The sequence below is a fragment of the Dendrobates tinctorius genome, unplaced genomic scaffold (genome assembly GCF_039654945.1).
Source record: "Dendrobates tinctorius isolate UK_male_01 unplaced genomic scaffold, ASM3965494v1 ptg000019l, whole genome shotgun sequence".
Taxonomy (NCBI): Eukaryota; Metazoa; Chordata; class Amphibia; order Anura; family Dendrobatidae; genus Dendrobates; species Dendrobates tinctorius.
The window spans coordinates 53,996,291-54,008,432 of NW_027361687.1; the positions used below are offsets into that span (position 1 = coordinate 53,996,291).

Sequence of the window (12,142 nt, forward strand, 5' to 3'; positions counted from 1 at the left end):
CTGGCAAAAGTCTGAACAATATAGTAAATTAACCCAGAAATAAAGGGTAAAACTAGGGCTACGTGGCGACTGTCACCGCTACAAGCAATACATGACCTTAGTTAATTCTGTGCCATTCCTACACCAAGTACATGGGATCCCATTGTGACACCTATAAAAATCCAACCACATTTTTGTAAATGTAGGTGTCGCAATGCGACTCCATTCACAAGTGCAATGCGGCTATGTAGCAGCGGCACCGAGCGAACTTTGTGTGCTGATGGTCGCAGATAAAAGTCTCCTCATAGCCCCCATACTAAAAGTTGTAAAACAAATGGAAACCCTGGAAGTGATAAAAACATTTTTAAAAGGTCATCAATACAAATGCCAGTTCACCACAAAAACAGAAATCAAGCCCTTATTTAAGAATAAAAGCTACAGGTCACTTAGAAAGGCAATAATTGTTTTTTCACTTTTTTTTTTTTATATAAATTAAAAAAAAAAAAATTTAGACAGGAGCAAGCAGCACAGCCTCACTGAACCTTTATCCTGATCTCGCAACCCCATTAGGAACCATCTCAGTCGCCAACTTGTAAATTACAAGACAGAGAAAGACAGAAGTTCTGGTAATTTATTACAATCTACCATTTACAAAGAAAGAAGCATTACCAAAGACATCAAATAATATAAAAAAATGGGAAACTTCTCAACTTTTTACAGCATGCCTGTGTGACAGGTTATCCCCCGAACAGCATTTATCAGGGGGACCCACTCATGAGTGATCTTCATTCTCACACTAGGTAAGCATCCAGCTATGACCCCACAGGCGCAATATGCCGGATGAGGAGATATGATGGTGCTCGCTGCTGCCCACGTAGAACAGACTTCTTTCTGTATTTCAGACCATTTGAAGAAAAAAAAAAAATCTAAAAAAAGTGTTGGTTTCCATAGTGGACAAGAAGGAGAGAGCAGCTTTACTCCCTGCCCAAAGTGATGTCCAGTAGAAATAGTTCAGATTTACTACGCCATTGGCAGCCTCATGGGCGCAGGAGGACGAGATGTCGGTGGGCGTGGAAGAACAGGGCGAGGTGGTGGGAGAGGACCTCTTTGATAACCATAGGGTGGAGGTCTGGGTGGTCCATTGTATCCATGCGGTGGCATTAGCGGAGGTGGTCGCATACCAGGAGGCATCCCCGGGTGTCCTGAGACAAAGGAACAAGAGCGCAGAGATTAGAATGGCAGTCAAATATTTGCAACACATGTAGATGTCCCCTCCAGGGTGCATTGGGCAGCGACGACAGTTGCCATGGAAAAGGTGTCTATTTTGATTGAATTGGAATGAAATGGACCAAATCCTAAAACACTGAATAAATTGGGTCGAGTAGTACAATGCAGGATGAGCTGCAAATGTTTTCATAAGACTTTGGGAAAGTTCTATAAATGTCAGTTCTGTTCCTGATCTAAGGATCTGGACTTTTAGCAGAGATGAATCTGTGCTGCACTTTATATACATGCTCAGTAGTGACCAGTGCTGTGGAGTCGTAGATGAGATGAATCTGTGCTGCACTTTATGTACATGCTCAGTAGTGACCATGGCTGTGGAGGCATACAGTGCCTACAAGTAGTATTCAACCCCCTGCAGATTTAGCAGGTTTACACATTCGGAATTAACTTGGCATTGTGACATTTGGACTGTAGATCAGCCTGGAAGTGTGAAATGCACTGCAGCAAAAAAGAATGTTATTTCTTTGTTTAATTTTTTTTTAAATTGTGAAAAGTTTATTCAGAGGGTCATTTATTATTCAACCCCTCAAACCACCAGAATTCTGGTTGGTTCCCCTAAAGTATTAAGAAGTATTTCAGGCACAAAGAACAATGAGCTTCACATGTTTGGATTAATTATCTCTTTTTCCAGCCTTTTCTGACTATTTAAGACCCTCCCCAAACTTGTGAATAGCACTCATACATGGTCAACATGGGAAAGACAAAAGGAGCATTCCAAGGCCATCAGAGACAAGATCGTGGAGGGTCACAAGGCTGGCAAGGGGTACAAAACCCTTTCCAAGGAGTTGGGCCTACCTGTCTCCACTGTTGGGAGCATCATCTGGAAGTGGAAGGCTTATCGAACTACTGTTAGCCTTCCACGGCCTGGACCGCCTTTGAAAGTTTCCTCCCGTGCCGAGGCCAGGCTTGTCCGAAGAGTCAAGGCTAACCCAAGGACAACAAGGAAGGATCTCCGGGAAGGTCTCATGGCAGTGGGGACATTGGTTTCAGTCAATACCATAAGTAACGTACTCCACCGCAATGGTCTCCGTTCCAGACGAGCCCGTAAGGTACCTGTACTTTCAAAGCGTCATGTCAAGGCTCGTCTACAGTTTGCTCATGATCACTTGGAGGACTCTGAGACAGACTGGTTCAAGGTTCTCTGGTCTGATGAGACCAAGATTGAGATCTTTGGTGCCAACCACACACGTGACGTTTGGAGACTGGATGGCACTGCATACGACCCCAAGAATACCATCCCTACAGTCAAGCATGGTGGTGGCAGCATCATGCTGTGGGGCTGTTTCTCAGCCAAGGGGCCTGGCCATCTGGTCCGCATCCATGGGAAGATGGATAGCACGGCCTACCTGGAGATTTTGGCCAAGAACCTCCGCTCCTCCATCAAGGATCTTAAGATGGGTCGTCATTTCATCTTCCAACAAGACAACGACCCAAAGCACACAGCCAAGAAAACCAAGGCCTGGTTCAAGAGGCAAAAAATCAAGGTGTTGGAGTGGCCTAGTCAGTCTCCTGACCTTAACCCAATTGAAAACTTGTGGAAGCAGCTCAAGATTAAAGTCCACATGAGACACCCAAAGAACCTAGATAACTTGGAGAAGATCTGCATGGAGGAGTGGGCCAAGATAACTCCAGAGACCTGTGCTGGCCTGATCAGGTCTTATAAAAGACGATTATTAGCTGTAATTGCAAACAAGGGTTATTCCACAAAATATTAAACCTAGGGGTTGAATAATAATTGACCCACACTTATGTTTAAAATGTATTAAAATTTAACTGAGCAACATAACTTTTTGGTTTGTAAGATTTATGCATCTGTTAATAAATCCTGCTCTTGTGTGAAGTTTGAAGGCTCTAACTTATTTGCATCTTATCAAACCTGCTAAATCTGCAGGGGGTTGAATACTACTTGTAGGCACTGTAGATGAAATGAATCTATGCTGCACTTTATGTACATGCTCAGTAGAGACCAGTGCTGTGGAGTTGTAGATGAGATGAATCTGTGATGCACTTTATGTACATGCTTGGTACTGAGGCCGGGCTGTGGGGTCATAGATATGATGAATCTGTGCTGCGCTTTATGTACATGCTCAGTAGTGACCAGTGCTGTGGAGTCGTAGATGAGATGAATCAGTGCTGCGCTTTATGTACATGCTCAGTAGTGACCAGTGCTGTGGAGTTGTAGTTGAGATGAATCTGTGCTGCCCTTTATGTACATGCTCAGTAAAGACCAGTTGTCATGAACTCATTTTCTGCTCCACCAGTTGAGAGTTCCCCTTCCGTTCTCCCTCTGGTGGTGACAGGAGGTAGTGCGGTTGGATTAAGTGGTAGTGATCTGCCACCTGATGAAGATAACGATTGGATCTCTGGAGTATCAGACTGGATATAAGACAGCCGACGCCCTATCCGGGTGCTGGTGATTCAGTCTGCTTCTCAGGTCCTGGACTTCAGGTCTCTTCCAGTCTTCTCAAGTTAAGTTTGTTTTTTTGCTAATGTTCACACTTGCGCTTGTTGATCAATTCAGTTTTTTTGTGAAATCAGCCTGCCCCTGCTGGGGCTATGCTGAAATTCCACTCCTATCAGTATTGGCCAATCTGCTTTTTGTCCCTTATTAGATTGGGCCTCTTTTTTGCTCAGTCTCAGAATATTTCTGAGTGCTGATATAGGTTTAGAAGTCATGACTTCAGGGTTAATTTTGCTATCAGAAGTGTTGGATAATATTTTTGTAGGTTTTTTTGGGCAGATAGCAGACAGTGCCTTTCCTTTTCTGTCCTTTTTAGTTAGCCGGGCCCCATCGTTTGCTCAGCCTATTTTCCTGCCTTTGTTTGTATTTTCATCTTGTTTCACCGTCAATACATGTGGGGGGCTGCCTTTCCTTTGGGGTCTGCCCTGGGGCAGTTAGTTTTCCTCTTCTCCTTCTTTAGGCTTATGTAGTTCTCCAGTTGTGACAAGGCGTCTAGGACCAACGTAGGAACGCTCCACGACTGCTGCTAGTTGTGCGGTTAAGATCAGGGATCTGCAATCTGCATAGTTACCAACTTCTCTGGTTTTCTGAGACTTAGCTTGTTGTCTTTTTTTCCTCCTCGGTTTCCCATTCATAACACCAGTGCTGTGGAGATGTAGATGAGATGAATCTCTGCTGCCCTTTATGTACATGCTCAGTAGTGACCAGTGCTCTGGGGTCGATGAGATGAATCTGTGCTGCCCTTTATATACATGCTCAGTAGTGACCAGTGCTGTGAGGTCGTAGATGAGATGAATCTGTGCTGCACTTTATCTACAGGCTCAGTAAAGACCAGTGCTGTGGAGTCGTAGTTGAGACGAATCTGTGCTACGCGTTATGTACATGCTCAGTAGTGACCAGTGCTGTGGAGTCGTAGTTGAGATGAATCTGTGCTACGCGTTATGTACATGCTCAGTAGTGACCAGTGCTGTGGAGTCGTAGTTGAGATGAATCAGTGCAGCGCTTTATGTACATGCTCAGTAGTGACCAGTGCTGTGGAGTCGTAGTTGAGATGAATCAGCGCGGTGCTTTATGTACATGCTCAGTAGTGACCACTGCTGTGGAGTTGTAAATGAGATGAATCTGTGCTGCACTTTTTGTACATGCTCAGTAGTGACCAGTGCTGTGGAGTCGTAGATGAGATGAATCTATGCTGCACTTTCTGTACATGCTCAGTAGTGACCAGTGCTGTGGAGATGTAGATGAGATGAATCTGTGCTGTACTTTATGTACATGCTCAGTAGTGAAGCTCCTCTACAGATCAGAGGAAAATGGCGCTGGGAAAGAATGCCTGCATTTATCTCAGCAGGTAGTGAACAGGAAATAGCTTGATTATTGTATCGTGATGAAGAGCCTGATGTTTTCATTTTACTACAGTAAATGTATCACTAAAACATGAGCCATGTATGAGGTAGTTGGGTCAGGGAAATTCAGGAGTGGGAGGTTTAGCTCACCGACTCCACAGCCCTGACGATCACCTCACCAAACGCGACCCTCACTCTGGTGAAAACTTAGAATCCTAGAAGAGGAATTCCATATCCTCCACACATGTAAGGCATATACTGCATATTATACATATTAATTCCTTCTCGACATGTGCCATATATACACGGCGCTGTGTTCCGGCAAACCACTGTACATATATTGCTTCACCATCACGCGCTCCAGGTGCCAACACTGATCACAAGCATTTAACGCCTGTAATGCCGCTGTCAATTGTGACAGCGACATTGAAGAGGGAGGGAGCTCCCTTTCTGCTTACATCAGCACAACACAATTGCGATCTTGGTGTGCCGATGGTCTCCATGGTGACAAAGGGGTCACCTAGGGATGGTGGCCTGTGAGCTTCTGCACCTTCTCCTTGCCTGCGATGCACGGATCTAATGCTCTGCAGTGTAAAAGCATTGTGCATCAGATCAGCGGTCAGTAGAAAGTTGATGTCCCATCCTGGGACAATGTGAAAAAGTAAAAAAGAAGTTACTATATATTTTTACAATTTAGTAAAACTAAAATTATATATATTCTATCCGTATGGCCAAGCAGTACTGTACAGCCACATATGGGGTATTTCTACATTCATCAGAAATTTTGGGACAAATTGTGGTGCCACTTTTACCCACTTCCCCATGTAAAAATGTAAAATCTGGGGCTAAAATTTTGGTGGTAAAAGTTTAATTATTTTCTTCATGGACCAAAGGTATAAAATTATGTGACACCTGTGGTGTCATATAATCACTGCACCCCTAGATTAATTCATTGCGAGGTGTAGCTTGTATAATGGGTCCCTTATGGAGGGGGGGTGGGGTGGAAATTGTGCCGTTCTGGCACCTCAGGGTCTATGCCAATGTGACATGGCACCCTCAAATCATTCCAGCAAAATCTGAACTCCAATATGGTGCTATTTCCCTTCTGAGCTTTGCACTGTGTCTCAAAAGTAGTTTTTTACCACATATAGGGTATTGGTGTACTCAGGGGAAATTGACTAAACATTTGGGGTCCATTTTCTCCTGCTATCCTTGTGAAAATTAAAAAATAGAGGTTAAAACTATTTTTTGTGGGAATGTTTTTTTTCATTTTCACAGATTAATGTAAAATTCTGTGAAGCACCTGGGGGTTCAAGGTGCTCACCACACATGTAGATAAGATCCCTCGGGGGTCTAGTTTCCAAAATGGGGTGACTTGTGGGGTGTTTCCACTGTTTAGGCACATCAGGGACTTTCCAAACACATCTTAAAACATTTATGCTTTCCAGGTGTAGTAGCTATGATCGATTGCTACTGCGACCGAAACGCGTCGCTCTCTGTGCCAGTGGGCACCATAGTGCAGTTTAGGAACTTTTTCATGTGTTATTAATTCAAATAAATTTGGAACATTTTACCCAAGGGGCTGGAACTACAAGTACCTTTTTCTAGCTATCCAAATGTGACAAGGCGTCCGCTAATGATTCCAGCAAATTTTGTGTTCAAAAAGTCAAACGGCACTCCTTCTCTTCCGAGCCCTGCGCTCAAAGAGTGGTTATCCCACACATGAAGGTTACATGCGTAATCAGGAGAAATTGCACATCAAATTTCAGTGCCCATTTTCTACTGTTACCCTTATGAAAGTTAAAAAATATTTAAATTAATTTGTGAAAAAAAGTTAAATGTTATTTTTTTATTCCAAATTGCTTCAGCTCCTATGAAGCATCTGAATGTCTTGAATGTGTTTTTGAGCAACTTGAGGGGTGCAGTTTTTTTAGAATGGTGTCACTTTTTGGTATTTTCTGTTGTATAGACCCCTCATAGTCACTTGAAATGTGAGGTGATCCCTACAAAAAATGGTTTTGTAAATTTTGTTGGAAAAATGAGAAATCGCTGGTCAACTTTTAACCCTTATAACCTTCCTAACCAAAAGAAAAAATATATGTTTCAGAAATTGTGCTGATGTAAAGTAGGCATAGCAATTATAAGTTTGAAAATTGATATATTCAAAATTTTTGCCACATTTCCGATTTTTTTTTCCTCAAATAAGCACAAGTCTTATCAAACAAATTTTACTACTAACATGAAGTACAATACGTCACGAAAAAACTCAGAATCACCGGGATCCATTGAAGTGTTCCAGAGTTAATACCTCAAAGTGACGGTGGTCAGAATTGTAAATATTAGCCTGGTCAGGAAGGTGAAAACAGGCTCGGGGGTGAAAGGGGTAAGGTATACGAGTGGCACTTGCTGCTAACGATTTAGATGCGGCTGTCAATCACTGATGGCGGCACTGGGGACAGCTAACCATTTCCAGCCATTGGGTCTGCTAAAGATCCCCGTAGCTGTCACCTTAGGCTACTTTCACATTTCCGTCCTTTTAATCCGGCGTGCTGCGGAGAAAAGTTGTCAAACCGGATCCGGTAGAAGCCGCAGCCCGCCGGTCAATCTATTTAGGCCGGAGACGGTGCAGGAGAGGGAGTCTTCGGGCATGCGCTCTGCAAAAAAGCGGTCCGGCACTGTCAAAAAACATTGCAGGGAACGTTTTTTTGCAGACGCCGGACAGGCATTTTTTTGCCGTATCCGACAAAAGCCGGACACGCCGCACGGCCATCAGGCGCAATGCGGCAATAATGCAAGTCTAAGGGAAAAAAGCCGGATCCGGTGGCAACCGGCGCCGGATCCGGTTTTTACATTTTTCGCCGCATCGCGCCTGATGCTTAAAAACGGAAATGTGAAAGTAGCCTTAGTCCTGAAGCTCAGCCACAGGTTGGATGCCATAGGAGGAAGGAAATTACACTATAAACTAACAGTGTGGTATTACAATGACTCAATCTCACAACTGAGTGATCGCAAGCTCTAGTCACCTAAAAAAGGGTCTTAAAAAATAAATAAAATGACAATCAATTAAGTCCATACAAAGACCAGGCGTTATAGGAATAATACCATGACACCCCACGACTAACAAGATTGCTCAGCAGAGCACAGTGAACCCCTTCAGCTGTGGCGGCTTATTCATCCATTAGCATAAGAGACTACAAAAGCCAATCATGGCTGAAGGGACGCGGCATTCAACATCTTGCACTCAACTAATTTCCTCTAGCACCCAACAGTGCCTTGCAACTTACCCATTGCACCAAAAGGTGGCCCTCTTGGTGGCATACCCATGGGAGGAGGGCCAGGGTGACCCATTCCATGAGGCCGTGCTGCCAGCTGAGCCGGCGAGGGTCCCAGAGCGTGATGTGGAACTTGCATCTGCAAACCTAAAAACACAAAATATATTAGCTGTTGAGGATATTGATTACCTATCCTGTAATATCAGTAGTGGTCAGACAGCGGCACCCCCCCACCTATCAGGTTCAGTCATGCTCCGCCAGTCTCTAAGATCCCAGTATACGGAGATGAAACGGTTCAGATCATGTAGTGGTAGTTTCCTTTACTGCAGCTCACATTCACTTCAAAAAGAACAATTCTCTCATCAACTACGTGACTTGGGAACAGCTGAAGGCCTCAGACTATGTGCGCACCACTAGATAAGGCAGCCCCTCCAATAAACTGGCCCGCTGATAGTTCCATATATATTGTATATTATTCTACTCACCAGGGTGCAGGGCTCCAGCTTGGAAGGGCAGCGGCACCTGCGGGTGACCGGCTCCGACACCTTGACCAGCAGCGTTGACTGGAGACATTGGTGGTGGGGGCATCGAAGGGGGAATTCCTGGGGGCAGCGCTCCGGGTGGAGGAACTGGCGGAAACGAGGGAATGCCTGAAACAGGAAAAGTAGACTTAAGTAACTGGACGGGCACAGAAAAGATCTTGCACCCAGACACAAAGCTCCGCACAGACATTACTGAAAAGACCATGGAAGAACCAACCAACAGCATCACAACAAATCTGACCCTAATTCTGCACCCAATCATACCCATCTGTGTTCACCCCGGCTTCTGGCAATTACCTCTGCAGACAATCAAATGTGACGAGACGCCATTGCAGGAGCCAGGGTGTACCGATACCAGCAAATGCAAAGTCCTCACCTGCGGCAACAGCGTTTGTCAGGGACGTAATCACGGCAGGGACAGACGGAGGTGGAGGAGCATCTGCGAAAAGCTGGTGAGGCCTGTCTGCCTGTGACAGCGGGTTCTGTGCAGCCAGCAGCCTCTCCGCTGCTGACCCATGCCTCTCCCCCTTGGAGTCCTTCTTAAAAGCATAAGACACTGTGATGGGCCGGTTACATAAATACTGTCCGTTCATGGCCTCGATGGCGGCATCAGAGGCATCAAAGCTGGCAAAGTTGATGAAAGCATAGCCCTTGGAGTTGCCGGTGTCTGGATCTCGCATGATCTTTGGGGTTTGTAGGATGACCCCAAAGGCGCTAAAGGTGTCGTACAGAAGCTTCTCGTCAATCTCAGGGTCCAGGTTACCGATGAAGATGTTGGCCCCAACGTCCAGGTTCTTGTTGTGTGCTGAAGCTTTGTTCACACGGATCGGCTTCCCGTACAGCTTGATCATATTCATTATTTTAATAGCATAATCGGCATCTTCTTCACTGAGGAACTCTACAAATCCGTATCCTGGAGGGTATAGAGCAAACCAAAGTTATGTCACAAAGTAATATGGCATTCAACTGAGGTTCTGCCAGTATGTCTGGGGATGTCTCTAGGATGAGCCATAACTAGCGGCTCTGGCGTGCGCCTGGCATCTGCGAATCCAACTAAACATTACATCGCAGTAGTCCCGGGGTGCTGCCAAAGCACAAGGGTCATTTTGCGTATTTTTTTACTTTGACTTCTCAATTGTATCCTGGCTTTAAAGTTTCAGCTATCAGTACCATTGTGAATAGAGTAGCAGTGTGCAAGCCCAAGCATTGCTACATTCCTATAAGGATGTATGACATAAGGGATAACTGCTCTACAGTCTCACATTCTAAGAAGCAGCAGGAAGCAGAAGTACTAAGTGTAACTGTGAAACACTTACTAGAAAGCAAAATCAGGGAGGATATAATAAAGCCCTACAGGGCAGTGTACCTGGGAATCCAGCACAGGGTGTGATGCACACATACTATAAAGCAGTAGCATGGAGAACATTAACAGTACTGAGAAGTGTAGCTCTGAATGCAGAACTGGACGTGATACAACAGTAAACATAAGTTAAAGGGAGGGTAGTATACAGCAATACTGAACAGTAACTGTGAATCCTGCTCTGAAATGAAAACCACTTACTTGAAATTAGCAGAATGGATGAAATTAGACAGCATTAGTGAGAAATGTAGCTGTGAATCCAGCACAGGGTGAGGAGCACATACGATAAAGCAGTAGCATAGACAATGTTATATAACGGCACTGAGAAGTGTAGCTCTGAATGCAACAATAGAAATAAGGAAGATTGAAGAGCAGCAGACAAGCCTAGAGCTGACACTTCTCACTGCTGAGATTCTGTGACAGCGTCTCCAGCCTGTGAGTGTCACTTCATTGGTGGCTATGGCTCAGACCTCACCTTGGTGCTGTCCGGTCACCCGGTCTTTGGGCATGTGCGTGTTCACCACCGGCCCGGCTTGTAGGAAGAGCTCCCATAGCAGCGGCTCGCTCACCTTCTCATCCAGGCCTCCCACATAGACTGTGGCATCTGCAGACACACACAGCCGGGGCAATAAACACATTCATTTTCGGGTTTTCTACTTTCTGAGAGACAGTGCTGCTCACACAGCTGAAGGCTAGTTACAGTGTCTTCTCCATCTCTGGCGCAGGATTCTCTGCGCTGGCACACTGTAACAAACCTGCTGCTGTGAGAGCAAGGACCAATAAAAGGTGACGAAGCAGAGGCCGAGTAAGACCCGATATTAATGGAGAGGCCTGTGCCCAACAGCAGCCGCCATAACCAATAACAGAGGGTAGAACTACAAGTCCAAGCATGTCGCTCCTGCCGCTGAGCATATAATCCTACGCACAGCGAAAGCATGCCAGGAATTGTGGTTCCAAAGGGGGAACTGGGCTGCAGCCGGTACCGGCTCCTTTGCCTTCTGTTACATGTGTTACCTTGGTTCCGTTCCGAGATCGGCCCGGCCGCCATGTTGTCTCCACCGCCCACAAGGCCACGCTCGCGCTCTCCGTTCTACTTCCGGTACCCTACTTCCGCCCTGCGGCTGGAAAACTTTATTGCCGGTGCTACTGCTCCTGTCTGAGCAGGCGGTGACGTGCGCTGTGTGTGCTCTCTGTGACGTGTAGTGCCGCCAGGCGAACATAGGGGGCAGAAGCACAAATGCCAACAAGCCCTGAGTATCCCCTCCCCACATGAGGTTTAGAATAATGCTTAGAAATGACTGCAAGGAAGTGCTGTTAACCAGTTTATCACCGAACACGGCTTTTTTTCCAGGTGTTTTCCCTGTCGGTATTTTAGCAGCCATAAACTGTTTATATTTTCATTTGTTTCCAGCCGGTGTGAATCCCACAGTGGTAAATTTGGGGATCTGCTGACCAGTGAAGTCAGGGGTAGGATCGGCTCTCTCCTCAGGGCACAGTCAGGTCGGTGAATGAAGTGCTGCCCCTTCTATCTGCAAATTGCCTCCAGAGAGAAAGAGGACTTGAACTCTGTAGCGCCCCCTGTTGGTAGTACTTCTATCCCAATTTGTACACCAGCCTTTATCTAATTGCCTTAAATTGTCCGTCATCCACGTATGTCTGGATGTCCTCGCATCCCACAATCCACCGCAGCGGAAGTACGTACGCCAACCACCATATTGGAATACCCAAATGATGGGTATTTCAATGTGGCACCCGCTGGTGGTACCAGGCTCTAATGCAGTACCACCAGTGGGACACTCACGCCGGCCCCCCCCGCTGCCACCACCGGGCCCCCGCGACCCACTGCCGCCTGACTACACGCGCCGGATCCTGCCGCTGCCTGCCCACCCACCTCCATGCAG

General features: G+C 45.9%; 1 protein-coding gene across 1 annotated transcript; it reads right to left on the reverse strand.

Moving 5' to 3' along the window:
- Positions 1-592: 592 nt before the first annotated feature.
- Positions 593-11,483, reverse strand: SF3B4 (splicing factor 3b subunit 4). The gene is made up of 6 exons (XM_073567050.1): positions 11,256-11,483; positions 10,717-10,845; positions 9,258-9,794; positions 8,825-8,989; positions 8,352-8,486; positions 593-1,181 (listed from the first exon to the last, which is right to left on the reverse strand). The coding sequence occupies exons 1-6, from the start codon at positions 11,287-11,289 to the stop codon at positions 1,000-1,002; spliced, it is 1,182 nt and encodes a 393-aa protein (XP_073423151.1). The 5' UTR covers positions 11,290-11,483; the 3' UTR covers positions 593-999.
- Positions 11,484-12,142: the final 659 nt, after the last annotated feature.